We start from the raw sequence: 22,055 nt of genomic DNA on the forward strand, positions 1-22,055 counted from the left end.
AGACATCATCATTGCCCTCCGGAGCAACTTCTCAGCGTAGTCCGGAATCGTTATTGGCCAGTATGTGGTAGACGAGAAGTACGAAAGGTTGTTAAACGCTGTCTGGCTTGTTTTCGATTTAGGCCAACAGTACAGGAAGCAAAGATGGGAGATTTGCCCAAACAACGAATAAGCGGATTTATTAGACCGTTTACTTGCACCGGAATCGACTACGCGGGACCTCTGGAAGTACGAGAAAGTCGATGTCGTGGACGTATTCATGTTTCGAAGGGATACGTAGCCGTGTTTACGTGTCTTAGCACAAAGGCCGTTCACTTAGAACTCGTGTCGGATTTAACTACGGAAGCATTTTTAGCAGCCATGAGTCGTTTTACTGCCCGACGAGGTATATGCTCTCAGATATTTTCCGATAATGGCACGAACTTTGTCGGGGTTTCGCATGAATTGAAAGAGATATACCGCTTTCTTGAGAAGGAAGCTCGTCAAATAGAGACAAATCTCGCTCAACAGCGTATCGTATGGAATTTTATTCCTCCTCGTGCCCCTCATTTTGGGGGTATATGGGAGGCGGCGGTAAAGATAACTAAAAGACATCTTTATACGGTGACGCAGGGTAGACTGATGACATTTGAAGAATACGCTACCCTGCTAACGGAAATCGAAGCGATTTTAAATTCGCGACCTCTCACACCTCTATCCAATGATCCTAACGATTTTGATGCATTAACTCCAGCCCACTTCCTTATTGGCGGCTCACTGACCCTACCTATCGAGAATAATTATCTGGAAACTCCAGATAATCGATTGTCACGTTGGCAACATATATATAAGTTACGCCAACGATTTTGGAAACGTTGGCAGGCGAAGTATCTGCAAGAACTTCAAAGACGCAATAAGTGGGCAACCTGTAGCAAAAATATCGAGTTGAACGCCTTGGTTCTGCTCAAAGACGATACCTCCTCTTCAGTGGGTACTAGGCAGAGTATCCGATCTACATCCAGGACTGGACGGAGTCGTACGTGTGGTCACGGTCAAAACGAAAAGTGGAGACTTTAAGAGAGCGGTGAAAGGGCTGTGTCCCATTCCTACCGACGATTCATTAATAGACTAAAGCAAGAGATTACGAGAAAGTTCAAAGAACTTATTGTTTGTTTATTATCGTATAGTTCAGAGAATTTATTATTTTATTTATGTTTCTCGTAAAGCTAAGAGGCAATTATTATTTAAGTTTATTTCGTAAAAAAAAAATTAAAGAATTCAATGATTTATTTTCGCAGAAGCGAAGACTTCTCGCAATTTTAGTGTTTCTTTACGTTTCTTAATTTTGTAATAGTACTTATGTAGGTTAAGTTTAGAGTGCAAGTATCTCGTGCGATATGAATGGAATTAATTGAAAGCAATAATTTTGTTGAAAGATAATCCTTTCGAGGGAGGCGGCATATTAAGGATTGTAGCGCTAGATGGAGGGCAGAGCGCACGGGAATAGGGAACGTAGATGAAGGAGAGAGATAGATAGCAAGATGGCGAGAGAGCGTGTGCACGCGAGAACAATGTGATTAAAAAAATATGTGATTGTTAAAGTTAAAATAAGACTGCAGTTATTAATCACTCAATAACAAATATATATGTATATATTTATTTATAATCTAATAAATTATGATTTATTGCAGCTAATGCTCTTATGACGTTCCCTGATACATTAGAAACAAGGCAGTTTTTTAATCTTAATACAGTAGATTAGTACGGTAGATTAATACAGTAGAACAATTCAAGTGAGTACATTTTTGAATAAATAGATTATTAATTTTCTTTTTATGTTTCTTTTCTATTAGTGCAATTGTTGATATTATTGATATGGTTTCTCTAGTTTCATCAAATACTGCTAAAATTGATACAAGTAATACTGATGAGTTCATTCTAGACAGATACAATAACAATTCAGGTATAACTTTAAATAAATAAAACTTTAGTTTTATCATGTTTTTCTTCTGTTGATAACCATTTTATTTTAGAAAGTTGTAATATAAATCTCCTTCTATCGGATTCTGTACCAGTTGTGTGACCAAGTGGACAGATGCTAATGCTGTTAGAGCACTTATTTCGAAATGGAAGAATCACGAAAATGATTTTAAAAACACACTTATTAAAAATAATAAGGAGTGGCAAATGATAGCAGACGATTTGGAAAAAGAAAATCCCCTGTGGAACTTCACTAGTACGCAATGTGAGAACAAGTTTAAGGATGTTAGAAAATCATATATCAAAGTAAAGGATCATAACAATCAAAGTGGAGCAGAAATTAAAACATGTAAATTTTATGATGAAATGGAGGATGCTTTAGATGAAAAACCAATAGTGAAACCAATTTCAGTATCATCAACGCTGAAAAATAGAATATGTCCAAATTCAATATCATCATGGAGTTCTGATAGCTGTGATGAAAAAGAAAATGTATCACAAATGCCAAGTAGAAAAAAAAGCAGAGTAGCGAAAGAATTGGATGAATGGAGTGCACAACAAAGAATAGAAGCAAAGGAACGGGAACAAGCAAGAATGTAGCGGCATAAGGAAAAAATGGAAAGATAAGATAAAGCTATAATAATTTATAAAGAGCGAATGAAAAAATTACTTGAAAAGCTCTAACATGTAATGTTTAAAAAATTTGCTTCTTTCTTATTTCTTGTTAACTTAGATTTCTTTATGATACAGTTTCATAAAAATACTTTTATCTTTCAAAATGTTTTAAGACATGAATTTTCTTATACTGTAGTTTCATACAATTGATTTTGTTTTCATAAAATATTTTGTTTCTTTATTTTTTTCATATTTTATGTATTTACTTTTGAATAGTGATTTAAACAATTTTGTTTACTTGTTTTTTTTCGTTAGTAATCGCTCATTGTATGTGATACATAATTACAAAGATAAATGTGATACTTAAATACAAAGACTGTTCATTTATAATGTTTAGTTCAAAAATGTTTCCATTTTTCTAGTCAGGAATCATTTGTTTTTCTATGTAATATATAAGGTAAGATTGAAGAAGTTTTATTAAGATTCTCTTTAGTTAATTTTTCGTTACTCTCAAGAAGATAAACAGAAAAAGTTCATATTAAATATTAAATTCATATTAAATTTTCATATTAAGAATAAGTTGTACCATTTAATTATAGTATAAATTTAAATTTATATTTAGAATAGCTAAAAGATATTGTTTTTACATTGAAAAGTATTAGAAAGTTTATTTTATCATTATATCATTTTTCATATATATAATTTTTGTTCTTATGCAACAATGTAATCTTAGAACGTAAGTTTTAGTTTAATAAATAAAAATAAATATAATTAAATATAATATATTTTCTTTATTATTCCTAAATTTTATCGTGTCTCTCTTACAATATGATTACATCTTTTTTACATTATAAAAGTACGTTTCGATGAACTCTGCTAAATATTAGAACAGTTATATTTTTTTTGTTTAAATGAATTCTTATAAAAAGAATGATCAAATTGTGTCAGTATTAAGCTTCAGCGACGAGTGCACACAAGTATTCACGTTTTATTTCTCCTGCCTCTTCATTAAATATATTTCTAATATAAATCTCATCATTTTCCACTTTCACACCTTCTTGTATGAAATCTTCTATATCATTTTCGTTAATACCATCCAGGCATATATTATATAATACTGTACAAGTAATTATGATATAGGGGATCATTTCATCTACGTTCATATCAAGAAACTTCAATCTACGGAATCTACCTTTTAGTAGTGCAAATGCACGTTCAATCACTGATCGTTTTGATCGTCGAAAAGAGCGGTATTAAATTTTTTCTGAGCCTGAAAAGATAAAATATATATATATTTGAACAAATTTTCTTACTACAAGAAAATATATAAGATATGTAATAAAATACGAGATATGTAATCATCTTACAACTGTAAGTTGGCCACGATCAATATATGGGGGAATACACCATGTTAAAACAGGATATGCTTTATCATCAATAATGTATTCATCATTTGGGAAATAGAAATGTTTATCTCTTTGAACTTCTTTCCATAAGTCTGAGTTTTTGAAAACTCTTAAATCTCCAACTGAACCTGCAAATCCTGCAAAACAGTCAATGAATTTCATACGAGAATCACAGACTGCTTGCAAAATTATGGCATGTGTTTTCTTATAGGTTCTGTAATATTGGGAGTCAATCTGAAAAAGAAAGAAATGCATGATAATACTATTTTTTTTTCTTTAATTCTAATTACTTACATTACAGTTACAATGGATATCAATAATATAATTACATACTTTAGGAGCTTTTATAAGAATATGCGTGCCATCAATTGCACCAATTATATTTTGCAATGGTGCATTCTTATTGAAATCTGCTTTCACTCTATTAAGTTCTTCGCCTCTTGGCCATGAAATAATTTGGCTTGCTATATCATTCAAACATTTAATGACTTTCATGAAATTCTTGTTCAATGAACTCTTAGCAAGATCGAACTTTTCCCCTACAGAACTGAAATCAATCATTCATACTAATTAAATCATTGTACAAGAGCAAATGTTTATCAGAAACTTACTGAAAAGAATCAGGTGTTGCTAATAACCATAACGATCCTAGTAATTGTTTTCTCACTGGAATTACAGTTTTTTCTTCAGAAAATGAGAGCACAGGACCAGGTTTTGCTTCCAGATTTTCATATGTTGTTGGGATCATGCGAAAATGCCTTCTAAACTGTTGTGTGTTCATTCTTGGAATGATTATTTCGACATAACCTTCAATTCTTGAAGGCTTTCGTTGAACTCCACGTAACTGAACTCTTCTTCTTATATCTCCTTCATTTAAGTCTGAATCATCACTGGTTTCATTATCTGCATCAAAAAATACGTGACAATGAAGAAAATCGTTACTAAGAGCAATCGCAGTAAGTGTAACAGCTCGCCGGTGCTCTTGACAATGATTTAATTAGTATGAATGATTGATTTCAGTTCTGTAGGGGAAAAGTTCGATCTTGCTAAGAGTTCATTGAACAAGAATTTCATGAAAGTCATTAAATGTTTGAATGATATAGCAAGCCAAATTATTTCATCCATGTTTGCAACAATTTGGTGTTTAATTTTCAATTCCCGCCGGAAAATTATGGCAAGTGCGTTCTGATTCCATAATCCTCTTGGACACTTTTTGTTAGGCTCCGTCCATCACCCACTCACCCGTCTGTTACCCACCAGGTGGAGAATCGGACCTCCCCGTGGGAGTCCACCTTGTCGTGGTGGGGAGGCTTAAGGGATCTTGGCCGCTGAGAGACTATGTCCGCTGTTTGCGGACCCTGGAGAGAGGCCTCAGTGGCTCTCGATCCGGGGCTCTCGGCGGGCGGGATCCCGAACTAAGCGGCTCCCACGCTCTTCTCCGCCCGATTTCGGGGCTCCGGTCCCCTGGGGCGCATTGGCACGGCATTGCCGGCCTCTGCGGCCCGGGGGGGCGGGGCCCCGGGGTGGGAATGAGCATTGCACTTCCCGTCTCCGGAAGGAGACGGAAGAGGGGTTCCGCTCCCTTCGGGCGCCTTGGCCTGATGCGGATAGGGGATGGCAAACCCTGACTTCAAATGCCCGGCCCACCGAATGCTGTTAGGGGCGGGAGAACGCCCCGACTCATTTCTCTCTCTCTCTCTCTTTCTATTCTTTTCTCTTTTTTGATCCCTTCAACCCTACCCTTGTTCCTATCTAATTCCTGGTGTGTGAATGAGTGCGTGTGAATGGGTGTGTGATGGTTGGGGGTTATCCATAAAACCCCACCAGGGAGGTGATACCCTGGCCAAAAAACACAATAACCTCTATGAATGGACAACGAAGAGAAAAAAACTTTACCGCCCCAGGGGAGTCGGATGCCCCAGGGGACGGCGTATGGCCGAGATATCGTCCCTGTCTCGGTTACGTCGGCATCAGAAGAAGGGCAAGGTGCAGCGTTGGCGGCGGGCGCTGCCCCGAGAAGGGCTACCGCTAATATTGAAGGCGCAGAGGAGGTAGTTTTGTCGATTGCTGAGGTAATCCCTCCCCCAGCAAATAAGGAGCTCGGCGGTGTCGACGTAGATATTTCCCAGGAAAACCCAGGCTCACAAATAGCGACTACACCTGTGAACGCAAATAATGAGAGCTGGGTTAACCTGGTTGAAGAGGAAGAAAAAGGGCAGATGCAAGCTCTAGCACTCCCAATGGAGATTGAGAAAGGAGAAGTTATCTCAACCTCTACTAAAAGAAAGGCGAACCGCATCACTGATAGCGACTCTGATGAAACAAAGGCTCCGGATCCTAAAATTCGGGAAGCCAAATTTCTCGAAAAGCTAAGACCCAGGACTATGGCGAAGACATCTTGTAATGTCACCGAAAACACATCGAACAGAGAGATGAAGGTAAAGATCCTGATGGCTCAAATACGGAAGCGACACAGACTACGGATGGAGAAGAGGTTCAGAAGAAGAAGGTCGGAAGACCTAAGAGAAAGGTTCGGGCCATGGACCCCATAGTCGCAGAGAATGAGATCCAAAATAAAATCGGACAGGCACCGGAGGGCATGGAGAAAGAAGTATTATATATTATGACCGCTTCTGATTTAAGCGCACAGGCTCTGGACTACATCTCGGATATAGAGACAATTAGAACAAAATGTGGCCGCATGCAGGGAGGCTTGAGCGGTAAATTAAAAAGTAGATTAATGTGCCTACAAGATCTGGTAAGAGCGCTCCAAAATAAAGCGGATTCAAGTGGAGACCCCAAGTTCTGAAGAGCAAAAATAAATACACTAAGTACAGAACTAGAAAAAGAAAGGAAGTATAACAAAAGAGAAGAGGAGAGAAGAAAAAAAGAAATTAGTGAGATGCAAGAAATAATAAGTGAGCTTAAAAATGAAAATAAAAGCATACGAGAAGAAATGCGAAGAATAAAGAAAAGTATGGAAAGAGATAATGAATATAGAAATAAGGAAAGCTTAAGTGATAATTTACAGACTAACTTACAGACTAAGACTAGAAACTTGCCTAATGTACAATCTAAGACTAGAAACTTACCTAATGTACATAACTTACCTAATAGGAAATCCTTCGATGATGCGTCCCACAAAAGATGGTCACCTCCAGAACGCCAAGCTGACAAAGAATTTCGCTGGAATCTGCAGGCAAGACTCTCCCAAGCAAGATCGGCGGAGAAAGAAGAAGTATCCTGGCCAACTTTTGGGGATCCCTGGCCCAGACTGCCTTACGGTGAATCATCGTATGAGGAACCTAGAAATAAAAAGAAAAGGAAATTAGAAACTATGGATACTCTGGAACCTCTGTTTCAGAGGGAATCAACGCCTATACTACCCATGACAAGTGAAATCGGATTTACCTTTTGGTAGAACCCGCCATGTAAAAGGAATTAAAGTTAAGGAAAACATACAGTTAGTCCCACCGAAGGTGGAGACTAAAACAGTACGTCCAGGAGAGGAATGGATAGAAATTGGAAAAAATGGTAGAATAAAGAAAGGAAAGGGAGAAAATCAGCGAAATACAAACAAAGAAAAAGAAGGAAATCAACAGGAAATAAACAAAGGAGGGAGACAACAGAAGACAGATATTAGAAAGGAAAGAAGGAAATTACCGAAAACAGCAGCAATCAGTATCAAGAGAAAGAACAATTCTTTCTCTTATACAGAAGCCTTGAAAAAGGTACGTACTGGAATCTCCCTACAAGATCTGGAGATCCAGACTCCAAAAATAAGGAAAGGCATGAATGGTGCCACAATCATTGAAATATCTGGTACAGATAATACCGATAAAGCAGACAAGTTAGCTACTGAGATAAATAAGCTGCTATCTGGTGAGGCAGTAATTACAAGGCCTAGCGTTAAAGGCGAAATTCGGATCTTCGGAATGGAAGAATCAGTTACATCGGATGAAATCCAAGAGACCGTTGCAATAGAAGGAGAGTGCAAGTATGAAGAAATAAGAGTTGGAAGAATTGGACGCACAAGATCTGGTAATAGCGTAGTATGGGTTCGGTGCCCGAAAAACGCAGCAATTTTACTTGCTGAGAAAAAGAGAATCTCAATTGACTGGTCTATGGTCCGGATAGAATTGATAAAGGCACGTCCGTTGCAGTGCCACAAATGCTGGAGAACAGGCCATGTCAAAGAGAAATGTAAGTCGGATAAAAATTATAAAGGTTGCTGCTTCAGATGCGGCGTGGAAGGGCATACTGCTCCAACATGTACGAATAAGGTCAAATGTAAAATTTGCACGGATTTGGGCCTCAAAGGAGACCATCGTATGGGCTCCCAGATTTGTACAGCTATTAAGATACCTGCGAATTCACAGGACATAACAACAAATAAACCCAACGCGGACTGTGAAACACAAAGGATTAATCCCTCGGGTGATCAATACCCGAGTGATATACGCGAGGCATCCGGAAGTAAATCGCCAGATCGGAGGACTGACGATATTCTTATAATGGATGAGTAGCAACAATGTACATGTCTACGTATGTGGATATTTACATGTTACAGGCTATATAAACATACTTACATGATTCGTATAATACAGACTAACCTAAATCATTGTAAGGCGGCACAAGATCTGCTAGCTCAAACAGAGATAGAGAAATCTATCGGAATCTCTATAATTGCGGAACCATATAACGTTCCCGATGGAAATAGTTGGATGAGCAGTTTAGATGGCCGTGCTGCTATACATATAACAAACAACATGCTTATATTCGGTGTAACGAAAAGAAGAGGTCGTTTTTCCGTCTCATATTTGTGGAAGAAATTAATCATCATATCGGCTTATATATCGCCTAATGAGAGCATTGAAACTTACGAGGAATTCCTAGACGAGCTGGATACCTATATACAAGATGCGACGGAAGACGTCTTGATATGTGGGGACTTTAACTCCAAAGCGATATTATGGGGTTGTAAGTACAACTGTCCTCGTGGAGATCATCTCTTACGCTGGATATCAAGTAGAGACATGATACTTTGTAATGTGGGAAATAAACCCACATGTATACGTCACCAAGGAACATCAATAATAGATTTTACATGGTGTAGTTCTACCTTGAAGCCGTGTATAGAAAATTGGTCGGTGCTTGAAGAGGAGACTCTATCAGACCATGTGTATATATACTTTGATATCAACTATAATAAAGAGAAATATAGACAAAAGAAAAAGAAATATGTGAGATGGTCTCATAAAAAGCTCGAGGAGGATCGATTTAGAGAAGCTATAGAATGGAGTTGTATAGGTGTGTCGCTAGATACATATATACAAGAGGACGATACGGAACTACTGGCTAAATGGATACAGGATACAATCAGCGAAGCCTGTGATTATTCAATGCCCAGGGCTCGTACATTTCAAAAAAATAGCGTGTACTGGTGGGATCCTAAGTTTGAGGATCTAAGGAAAAAATGCCAGTCTGCACGCAAAAAATGGCAAAAAGCCAAAAGAAAGAAAGAGGTTAATATCATAATACACAACTCGAGGATGAGTACAGAAGTTGCAAGAAAAATCTTAATAATGAGATAAAAAATGCAAAAAAGAATGCTTGGAATGAACTTATCCGTACATTAGATAACGATCCTTGGGGTCTCCCTTATAAGATCGCACTAAAAAAGCTAAAAAGAGCTACCCCTAGCATTACGGAGACGCTGGAGGTGAAAATCTTGGATCAAGTTATTAGTAAGTTATTCCCTGAAGATCCCTTATGGAACAGTTATGTGGAAAACGATATCGAACGAGATGTCTGGAAAGAGGAATATGAAGTGTCCATCGCAGAATTGTGCAGTATCCTAAAAAGAGGATCAAGTGCGAACAAGGCACCAGGCATGGATGGAATAAAAATGACTTTTCTGAAGAAAACTCCTAAAATACTAATCCTTAAGCTAACTGCTATATACAATATGTACATCAAGATGGGTATATTTCCCAAGCTATGGAAAAGAGCGATACTTACCCTAATACCCAAAGGGGAGCTAGATCCTATCGCGCCAAAAGTCCGGCCGATCTGCCTGTTAAATGAGCTGGGCAAAATAATGGAGCGAATTATAGACGGACGCATTAAGGACTGGATGGAAAATAACCCATCATCCAGGCTAGCAGTAAACCAGTTTGGATTTAAAAGGAATACTTCTACGTGTGACGCGCTCCTGATTGTCAAGGAGATAATAGAGGAAGCCAAAGTTAAACGAGAATCGGTTGTTTGTGTGAGTTTGGACGTAACCAATGCGTTTAACTTACTAAAGTGGCCTAAGATTAGATTAGCCTTGAAGAACAAAGGATTCCCCTCATATCTCCGGAAGATCATAGGAGATTACCTTAAGGATAGATTTATAGAGTATCCTACGATTGAAGGAAATACAGTATTAAGGAAAATAACGGCGAGTGTTCCACAGGGTCGGTCCAAGGACCCTGCGGAACATTACATATGATTACGTTTTGCGCACTCCATTCGAAGAAGGCTGCATTATAATCGGTTATGCAGACGATACTTTTATCATATCTACTGCAACAACTACAGAAGAAGCAATTGTTCGGAGTAACTTACAGCTAAGCAGAACCATGCGGAGGATTCGACATCTTGAATTGGAAATTGCTGAAAATAAAACAGGCGTCGTAATCATAGATAATAACAGATATGGATCTAAGCTTAAATCTAAGGATAATGTATATACAATTAGAATTAACAATTTAGAAGTACAGGCATGTAAATACATAAAATACTTAGGACTGTTAATCGATGAAGATTGGAGCTTTGTCGAACATATAAAGTATATTGAAGAAAAGGTTTCAAAAGTATCGCGAGCCTTGTACGGCCTGTTACCCAATTTAAGAGGACAGCAAAAAAAGAGAAGGCTCTATGCGGCAATGATGAATTCCATTATTATGTATGGGGCACCCATTTGGGCTGACTCCACATATAGGAAGAAAATTAATGACGGACTAAGACGAGTTTAAAGAGCGATAGCTATTCGTGTAATAGCTGGGTACAGGACCGTCTCGGCGGATGCTGCGCTTTTATTGGCAAGAATAGCTCCAGCCCCTTTGCAAGCGGCATACTATAAACGCGTATTTATTCGAATACACGAACTAAAGAGACGCGGTGAGTACAATAAACTTGAGGAAAAGGATATAAAAATGGAAGAGAAAACTCTCCTAAATAGACAATGGGAGTTGTTTCTTCGTAGACAAGGAGTGGCGGGGGTGAGAACGATTAACGCAATCCTCCCCCACATAGGACAGTGGATGGAGACAACCCATGGAGAGTTGTCCTTCCATACGACTCAATTACTGACCGGACATGGTTGTCTATATACATATTTGTATCGTATTGGTAAGGCAAATACTCCGATTTGCCCTTTTTGTGATATAGAAGAGGACTCGGCAGAGCATACAATCCAAAAATGCCCGGAATGGAATGCAGAAAGAGATCTGCTCACATCGGAGATAGGTGAAGACTTGTCGTTAGATAAGATTATTGAAAAAATGTGCGAGTCAGAAGATGGATGGCAGGCGTTCTGCAATTTTGCAGAAGAAGTGATGATAAGAAAAGAAGAAGATGAGAGAGAAAAAGAACGTTTTATTAATGACAGTGATGACTAGACTAGACTAGGTTAAACTAGTCTAGGAAATTAACTGGACTAGACTTAATTGACTAGAAAAGGCAAGACAAGATATGATATGATCTTGACTAGAATTTGGAAACTATCCTGACTAAAACTTGACTGATGTAGGACTAGGAAAAAGACTAGAATCCATCTTGATGAGGAATCCAACTGGAAGCATAAAATTGATCAGATCATGAATGGAGGTCCGAAACATCTCATTACACAACACATGATTTACTTGGGGTCATTGGGTTGGGGTTTATTTCTTTCTTTATTTTCTTTTATTTTAATCACTCATCACCATTATCACTGTAACATAGTTATACACTTACACGAACTACAGGGACATATTCATCGACATTGGGGGGGAATTGGAAGGGAGGATGGGCTGGAAAAGAAGAAGAGTGGGGGGAAGGGGGGTAACGGGGTATAACGGGGGGATAGGGTATCATTAATCTCATCTCATCACACGCACATAACCTACACACGCATTGTTCAGACATATCCGTATATACACACACGCACATATACACTATAGAAACACGTACACACACACGCACACACACACACACGCATGAACATACATACACAAACACACGCACAGCAACTACACATCTAACACGCACACTAGGACCACGGAAGTACCTGATAGGATGAGGGTCTTAGACCCAACCGTGAGGGCCCCCGGGCGGGTAATGCGCAAGCGGGTACCGCCCGGGGGTCATACTCGGAAGGTAGGAAGCCATCAAGGAGGGGTTTTAGCGGGTAGGGGCCGCTAAATAGGCCGAATCCCGCACAACCCCGCCCTACGGGGAACGGGGCGTGCGTAACAGCATTTCCCCTCCTTGCGCAAAAAAAAAAGGTGGAGAATCGGAACACAGCCTTAAGGGGGTGTCCAACAGGCGAGCGGGAGGGTCCCGTTAGCGCACGGTGCGATAGCGCACGGTGCGATAGCGCACGAACCCGATAGCACACGAAAAATTGAACACAATTCCCGATAGCCCACGTCCCGATAGCACACAAAGTAAATCGCGCACAATCCCGATAGCACACCAATGAGAAAGTACACGCACAGACTGCACCCTCGCCCCCCGCGCCCCCCCCCCCGCCATCCACCCCGTTGCAAACCCATGTGGAACCTTGTGTGCTATCGGGACGTGGGCTATGGTCCGCCGATCCAAGACCGCACATAGCGGGCAATTGAATTTAACCGCCCGTCAGCCTCTCATCCTGTGGAAGGGGGCGCCGCATTTGTAACAACGTCCCCTCCGATCCGGCCTCTCCGCAATCATCCGCAATATGGCCCGCGGAAAAACACTTGTAGCACCGCGCAGGCCCTCCTCCAGGTAAAATTATCAAGGGACGGCCCACGCGGCGCTTTCCATCTTTCTGAACAACATTAGTCGCACCATTCGTTGAGGACTTATTGGAGGCTGTCGATACAGCCCCACTGTCCCCCTTCCCCCCCATCATTCTGTCGGCATCGGGAATCTCGATTAGCAGATCCCCGGTGCCGAGTTTGCGCAGCCGCATCATCCCGATCCCCGGCGCATAGACCACGAGTCCGGCGCCGACGGATCCTCGGAAGGCGGGCTCATCGGCGGGTCAGCCCGATCGGGATCCTGCGGCTGAGCCCGCAAACGACCTGACTGGATTAACTGATCCGTCGCACTCTCTGCTCGGGGCTGGAGCGACCCCCCCTCCCCTCACTAACTATACTCGCGTATGAGGGCCGGTCCGACCGTGGCTGAGTTCGCGGACGACCCGACCGATTTATCCGGTCCCGCTGCGCCCCCAATGCTGGGTTTTGTAGCCCCTGGTTTCGCCTTTCGACGAGCCAATAGGGGGGAAGACGCCTGTTGCGAAAGACCCCCCCTTATCTTCCTTTCCCTTTATCGGGGTAAGTTATTTGTCTCCCGAGGCTCCTATTTTCGGAGCTCCGGAGGAACAAACCTCCCCGCACTTCAACTTAAACGGGGACGTGCTCCGGTCCACTCTTTGTCCCCTACAAGAGGGGGTGGGTATCCCGGGACTCACCCCAATCTCTCTCCATGAGGGGACTTGTGCGAACCTTGATGAGGTCGCCTCGTCCTCATCCGATTGTTCTTCTGAGAAAGTAGAGGAGGCCGGATAATGGATCACATATCCCGCCTCTCCAAACTCCGCCGGCAGCCATTTGGCTCCTCTCTTCCGGTCCTCCACGTTCCTCTTCGTGGGGGGATAGTTAAGGACAGAGTCAAGGAGCGCGATGAGAAAATTCGCGAACTCCTCGATCCTTTTTTTTTTGGTATCGCTATGAAAATCCTTTATGGATACCCTCGCTCTCGGGGGAGAGAAGAGAGTTATGTCAGACTCCAGACTACAGATCCGTATACCGACTAAAATCACAGCGGTGGCCTCATCCTGGGTGATAACAGATGCCTCCCCGAAACACCGAGGATAGCCCATCGTATGATAACGACGGGGAGGAGGCCAGGACGACACTCCCCCCACACCCTGGGGATCCGAAACCCTTGGGCCGGTACGTTTCTCGCGTATATCACCCACTCCCGAAGGAATGGGAGTCTAAGAGCGCACCAAAGTATAGAACTGGGTGATATACGCGAGAACTGGGTGATATACGCACCTCTCCCCACCGCATCAAGGTGGCGTATCGTCGGAGGGGGTGCAGTACTACTCCGATTTTATATAAGCCTCCATGACTACTGGATTATTTATTTCGAGTTCATCAAAATAAAGAATCAAAGGTAATACATTGTTGTCAACTGTTGTTCAATAGAACACCAGAATTTACTTTACAGTACACTTGTTATTATTTTATTCTGTTAAATTTCTTTATATTGATGTTATTTTATTATATACATTTGATAATTTTAGGAACTTCTTTAGTATTTTTTTAAGAAGTAAAATACATATCTTTTTATTTCTTACGACAACTTGTCTATCGGTTTTTATAAGTTTAGAATCGATATACATACATGCGCCAGTAGATATTTCTTGTAGTTCTATTAAATAATTTAATATTTTGAAATAAAGTATTGGGTAATTATGCATAAAAAGGGCCCACCTTCGCACAAATGTGTTATTGACATATGTTGTGAAGATGTTATCCCTGATTAACATTCTCAAGGTTTTAGCCGGCGATCGTTCTTTATTCAAAAGTTATTAACAAATAAATGTGAGAAATATTGACATAAAAATTCTACTTTATTTGTTCACCGATTTGCTTTATTTTTAAATATGTTATAGGGGAGATCTTCTCGAGTAATTTCGTATATACAGGGCGATCCCGAAAAACGTTCTGTCTGTAAAATGACGTATTCCTGACACCATTCTAAGACAATTTTTCCTTTGGCAAAATTTCGTGCAAAGCATAGTTTTTGAAAGAATTATTAAAGGAAGTAGTTAACGTATGACGGGTCGAATACAAGAGGCAGGCAAGGGTGGCACGATTCACCGTCAGACACGGGTGCTTACGCGGGGCGCCTGCTGCGATCAGCTGGTCGCTATACTATGCACGGACATACATGCGAATACATACATTCTCTTTCTCTCTTCTCTCTCTCTCTCTCTCTCTCTATCTCTCTCTCATTCGCTCACTTACCCGTGTTTTTTTTTTTTTTTTTTACGAGGGGAAAATGCATTTTATGCATACTCACCGGTCGGTCCAGTGAGTTATGTGGGACTCGAATACCAAGTCTAATTACCAACTCGGTACTCCCTACCCACTAAAAACCCCTCTCTTTTCACGAATTTCCTTTGACACACTGTCCCTCTGACTTCCCGAGATCTGTTTTCACATAACGTCAAAAAATAGTTATCATTACCTTGTTCGATGACTTTTGATGTATTGCTGTAATTGCTTGAAGGAGAAATGAATTTTCCAATAGATCGTACGTTCTCAAATTTAACGTAGATATCACGTTGCAAAAGACAAGAAATCCACACTAAATTATTAACTGAAAGTTTTTCTTCTTTCATGAACTGTATTCTTTTATAAACTTTAACGTAATCACATTTATTTACTCACTCGATGAGACGAGAAATTTACTAATGACTATCACTAATCACTATTAATCACTGTCGAATAATAACTGTTGGCGATTAAAAATCACTCATTGCATTTCTCTTCAACTTGCCAGTTCGACCGCCATTTTTAAGTTTCATATTCGTACAGGAGGTAAAAATACGTAGAAAATGAGTATTCTTACCCATTATTTCATATAGGTGGGTTTTCCGAAGGTTTACTTTATTTTTGTATTTATTATTTTTATCTTCTTTCAGCCTGTATCTCCAAAGCTATTTGAGTCCGACCCTTATATATATATATATATATATATATATATATACGAAATTACTCGGAAAGATCTCCCCTATAATATATTTAAAAATAAAGCAAATCGGAGAGAAGGCCCCTTTTATGCATAATTACTTTAATAACTTCTGAATAAAGAACGACCGCCGGCTAAAACTTTCAGAATATTAATTAGATATATGACCTTGACAACATATGTCAATGACACATTTGTGCGAAGGTGGGCCCTTTTTATGCATAATTATCAAGTATTGTTTTGTATTCTGAGGAATAATCTAATCTGAACTAAATGCATTATATAAAATATGAAACATAGAATTCAAATCGGAATAAGAATTCAATTCAATAGAGAGAGAGACTTATACTTATTTTCTATAATTTTTACATAACCAAGAAGAATTTTCATTGAATTAATTATTTCCTAACAAAATGCACGCAGTATGGTCTAGAATATAAGTTTGCTACAAATAAAGTCGAAGTCTTTGCGATCTTATCTGCAAATTGTTCAATTGTGATATTTAACATATTATCGCAACTATTAATGGCACAAGAAATTGATGACATTTGAATTGACTAAAGATGAATTATGTATGTAAGCAATGTGATTTTCCCGATCCAGCCACTTGTTTCCGATCCAGCCACTTGCGCCTCACATATTTTTCTAGTCCGCGAATATTGTTTTCTAGCAATTATTCGTTGGGCTGAAAAATGTGTGAATGCTCTCTCCACAGGATATGCGTCGATGCGCCGTTGCCACGGATGGATTCTGTCGCTTGTTGATCAAATGGGCGTATAGACACGTCCGACCTCCTCCCACATCCCTATCTTTTCTGGATTGCATTACATACATTGCTTCTTCAATATTTTCGTTTATTTCAATATTACGGTTTGTAAACAATGTATCAAATGTAATATTGTTTTCTTCTGTACTGGTTTTTTGTACCGTTTTTTTGTTTGTATGGCTTTCTGTTCTATATTCTTCTAAATGATTTTTAAATAAATGTTTAAAGAAAGTATGAATATTACCGAAAGTACGAGGACGTGACTTCTGTTGACATTTAAAAGAAGAATAGTTTTGTACAATGTGTTTTTTTCAATTTGCAATGAGCCTTCAAACTTTTAATACAAACACACGATTCAGAACAAAATGGGTAAAAAACATCTTGGATAAAAGTTAATATTTCACAAGTAATTAAATTTTTAAATGTAAATATAAAAATGTGAAATTAATATTTAAAAAAAATTAAATTAAATTATGTAATCGTAATTGCAATCGCGATTTATATGTTATAGATTATTTATTATACGTATTAAAATATAGATCTCTAAAGATTGCTTTGTATAAATTTATTTTAAAGTTTTGTTTTTCAATGCAGTTAATATCTCTATAATATATGATGGACACTTATCCCTTTTTGTCTTAAATTGATATAACTCACGTTAAATCAATAGCCATATATGATCACTTGCTACAGGATATGTAGCATTTAATACATGGAAAATTTTGAAACAAGTGTCAATTACTTCAAATGCCGATGATACTTTATATAAAATTTTATCTACTGACACAAAAAGCGATAATATTTTGTCCAAGATAGAACAAGAAGTATGTATGTATGGTTGAAACGTTAAATTCATTTCAAACATTGTATTAATTTTTGTTGGATGTTACTTATATCTCCAGCGTTATGAAATCATAATAATATCTGTAATCTGCAAATCCAGAAAAAATAGGGATGTATGTGGGAGGAGGTCAGACGTATTTATACGCCCATTCAGTCAACGAGCGACAGAATCCATCCGTGGCAACGGCATCGACGCATATTCTGTGGAGAGAGCATTCACACAATTCAGCCCCACCTTTCAGCCCAATGAATAATTGTTAGAAAACAACATTCGTGGACTAGAAAAATATGTGAGGTGCAAGTGGCTGGATCAGGCATCGAACCCGAGTCTTTCGCTTTTCGAGCAACTGCTCTAGACCACTGAGCCTAAAGTGAGCCTATCAGTAAGCTGCAAATATTTATTCTTTATACTAAACGACAATTTAAAATCATATTTTAACATGTACAACAAAACTATTTTCACATTCAATCGTTGAAAGTTTCCAAGGTCCTTTTTTTATTCTAATCCGTCCCCTTGGAGGAATCATAAGATAATGAGCACAATTGCGCAATGGCTTTGGATTCTATTTTCAACATAATACAAATTATTAGCGAGAAATTATTAACATATAATATTAATTTTGTGAAATAATATTGCATCATACCATTGCTTTGATCACTCTCCAATATTTTTAACAATTCTTGTGCTCTGTAGACTTTTCTTTTTCTCAAAAGGACAAATTGCTCGCAAATTTCGGAAAAACTGGGATCACTGGCTAATGGCATTATCTATTGTACACACTTCCAAATATATAAAATCTTTACGTATCAATAACCAGCCCATTGAATGGCATAAAATGGGCCATTTTTTAAATATTTCAGAAATTGACAGGCTACTGTTTTTTCGAATATTATTCAAACGAATGGAAACTGTAGCTTTCCAATGACTTAGCACCTTATCCCATGGTCCTTGATTATTTTCCAATCATTTAATACATGTTTTCAATGTCTCATTTGTAACTAAAAATGGAATTATATAATGATAAAAATTAAGGAAATAAAATAGAAATAAAAAATAAAGAAGTACTTAAATGCTTACTCTCGTTACATGATTTATTTTTTTGATCAGTAGAACTTGTAGCAGAATTCTCTGTAAATATACGTTTACTTTGTCGAAGTTTATTTGTCTACGGGTATTTAGGGTCCATTCGTCTGTTATTGGCACAGTGAGGATATTGTTATTTACTAGAGGGATCTTGAAGGATGTGGTCACTCTATGGCGTTGTGCTCGTCGGTACTGTTTCTTACGGAAGGCCAGTCGAAAGCTAGCATGCAGTGTACGCGAATACCTCCATCGGCACTTATTTGGTCAGTGAGCGATCAGGGGTTCTACGTGGCAACTGACATTGCTTAGATCGAACGAGATGTCATTGCTATGGAGTCGCATATTACTGTGTTAAAAAGCGGCATTAGGTGTGAGGTCTGGATAGCTTAGTGGTCTAGAGCAGTTGCCCGGAAAGCAAAAGACTCGGATTCGATTCCCGATCCAGCTACTTGCACCTCACATACTTTTCTAATCCATAAATACTGTTTTCTAGCAATCATTGGGCTGAAAAGTGTATGAATGCTCTCTTCATAAGATGCCGTTGCCACGGATGGATTCTGTCGCTTGACCGAATGGGTGTATAGACACGTCTGATCTCCTCCCACATACATCTCTACATATTTATTGGAGACTACAATGGACCCATTTGTTTGCGTGGCAGTGAAAGTACAAGAAAGTATTGTAGAACAAAAAAGATTAAAATGCCATGGAGAAGAGTAGATTTTGATTTTTTAGCCACCGGATTGGAACTACGTCGTAGTCCAAGATTAAATCCAACAAAAAACGAAAATCCGATAAACGACGTATCAATGAACGGAGCATCAACATCCAGAGAACAAAAAAGATATAGAACAGGAAAATTTTATAAATTTTTTTGTAAATTTTTTCCATACGGAACATTCCTGAAGTACAATTTTGAACGCCATTTAAAATCCAGAAAACAAAGTTACCGAAAAGAAGATAAAAATAAATAATAAAGAAGAATAACACACAGACAACAATAAAGGAATAAATAGGGAAGAATAAAGGCGAAAATAATATGTACAAAAATAAAGGAATAAATAGAGGAGAATAAAGGTGAAAATAATATATAAAATAATATATAAAAATTTTATTTAAAAAACTTACGGTATAACTGTATATTAGGGACGACCTCACCAATTTCGATGACCTTGACATATTTGACAAGTTGTCAAGGACATATCCCTGATTAATTTGTAAAAAGTTTTAGCCCCCCGTTGCTCGTTGTTTATTACAAAGTTATTTATAAAATAAGGTAAATGTTCCCGTGAACTTATTTTGGATAAATCTGCATAAATTACACTCTCAGCAAGAAGTAAGATGTAAAATGAATTTTCCTTTATTTTACAAAGTACATGCATGGATAAAGTGGGTTCCGCCCCAGGGAGGCCTCACTTCTGGAAGTGATGCCCCCCTGGGGATGGAACCCACTGCCCATGCGACTCCAGAGCGATGTTGGTATCTCACTCGATGGATGCAATGCCGATTGCCATGGAGGATCCCTGAAAGATAGCTCGCTGACCAAATAAATGCCGGTGGAGATATTCGCGTGCATGCTGGCTTCCGACTGGCCTTCCGTATGAAACAGCATCGACGAGCACAACGCCATAGAATGACCACATCCCACAAGATCCCTCTAGTATATACTAAAATCCCCACTGTACCAAATAGCAGTGGCGGATGGACCCTAAAATAGGGGCGGGACAAGCCTCCAGAAAAGAGGGATATAACCTAACCTCGAAACCGACCACAGAGAACACCCCAACTCCCCAGGATGCCGGAACAGCTGAACCATCGCCAGGAACATCGGGGACCACACAGAAAGAACCAGCCAGGGAGAAATCGGTGGAAAAATACCGAGCTGCTGAGAAGGCGATGATACTGGGACCAGACGGCAAATTTATTCCAAGGGTGATCCTGGAAAAAGAGAGCGAAGAGATGACAAAGGGAAAAGACTCTCGAGACACGCCAAAGTACAAATATATTCTGTAAAGATAAGAAATAAATATAGTTATCTGTAAACCGTAAAAATTATTCTAACCTATAAATTTAAGTAAACAGTGCAAATTGGGAAGCACTCTAAAGAAAATAGCCCAATAAAGCGAAAGGTGTAGAAAGTGTACACCGAAAGTGCACTTCAGTATATTACATATAATTAAAATAGATATATATATTAAAATATACTTAAATATGTTTAAAATAGTAAATAAACGTATAATATACACTAAGAATAAGAAAATATACTGTAAAGAAGTAACTGCGCATGAATTATGGTACCGCGCATGTGAAAATGTAGTTTGCGCATGAAAAGTACAAATGCGCATGGAAACTAAGTGCAAAAAAGCGACTGCGCAAGCGCGAAGCGTCTGCGCAGAAAAAAACCCGAAATGCGCATGCGCAATGCGTCTGCGTACAGCAAAATCGCGTAAACCAATGGGAAAACGACCCGATTAACAGCGCGTTGCGTCAGCGAACACACGGGAACGCCCAGTAGCGCTGTTGGTGGGGAGAACGAAAAGTGGAGAGACCGATATACAGGGTGACCCATTTTAACTTAGGCAGCCAAATAACTCGAAAAATAAGCAAGATAGAGAAAAATGTTTTAGACAAAAGTTGTATGGTTTCGAGGGGGCCATAAGATGGTATCATTGGTTTGACCTTGAAGAGTCATTTGAAGGTCACGTGAAGGTCACTTCAATTTTTTTAAATGGAATACCCTATATATTTTTGTACATTCTTGTAGCTTATTTCGAGAGCTTTCCAAAACACTATAATTAAGTACCTTTCCGTTAAGTACTTTTTGAGTTATGATGCTTGAAATAATTTCTTAATTTTACATAAACCGTAAAATATCTTGTAAAATATTCATTTTTCGATTATCTTACCTTAATACTTTTATGTACAAAATAATGAGAGGAATCAATTGGTGTAAAGAAAACACATAGTTGTTTTTAAGAAAAAATATGGAATTGTTAATTGCAAATTACATATTTTTTCTTCGAAACAACTATGTGTTTTCTTTACACCAATTGATTCCTCTCATTATTTTGTACATAAAACTATTAAGGTAAGGTAATCGAAAAATGAATATTTTACAAGATATTTTACGGTTTATGTAAAATTAAGAAATTATTTCAAGCCTCATAACTCAAAAAGTACTTAACGAAAATGTACTTAATTATAGTGTTTTGGAAAGCTCTCGAGGTGAGCTACAAGAATGTACAAAAATATATAGGATGTTCCATTTAAAAAAATTGAAGTGACCTTCACGTGACCTTCAAATGACTCTTCAAGGTCAAACCAATGATACCATCTTATGGCCCCCTCGAAACCATACAACTTTTGTCTAAAACATTTT

General features: G+C 38.7%; 2 protein-coding genes across 2 annotated transcripts; both read left to right on the forward strand.

Moving 5' to 3' along the window:
• Positions 1-144: 144 nt before the first annotated feature.
• On the forward strand, positions 145-1,056 carry LOC145976342 (uncharacterized). The gene has a single exon (XM_083107405.1). The coding sequence runs from the start codon at positions 145-147 to the stop codon at positions 1,054-1,056; it is 912 nt and encodes a 303-aa protein (XP_082963531.1).
• Positions 1,057-11,290: 10,234 nt separating this feature from the next.
• Positions 11,291-11,647, forward strand: LOC145976343 (uncharacterized). The gene has a single exon (XM_083107407.1). It carries the CDS (start codon positions 11,291-11,293, stop codon positions 11,645-11,647), a length of 357 nt encoding a protein of 118 aa, XP_082963533.1.
• The last annotated feature ends 10,408 nt before the right edge of the window (positions 11,648-22,055 follow it).

Source organism: Camponotus vicinus, unplaced genomic scaffold (assembly GCF_025532165.1).
Source record: "Camponotus vicinus isolate PSW18456_S1 unplaced genomic scaffold, iyCamVici1.0 SCAF_8, whole genome shotgun sequence".
Lineage (NCBI taxonomy): Eukaryota > Metazoa > Arthropoda > Insecta > Hymenoptera > Formicidae > Camponotus > Camponotus vicinus.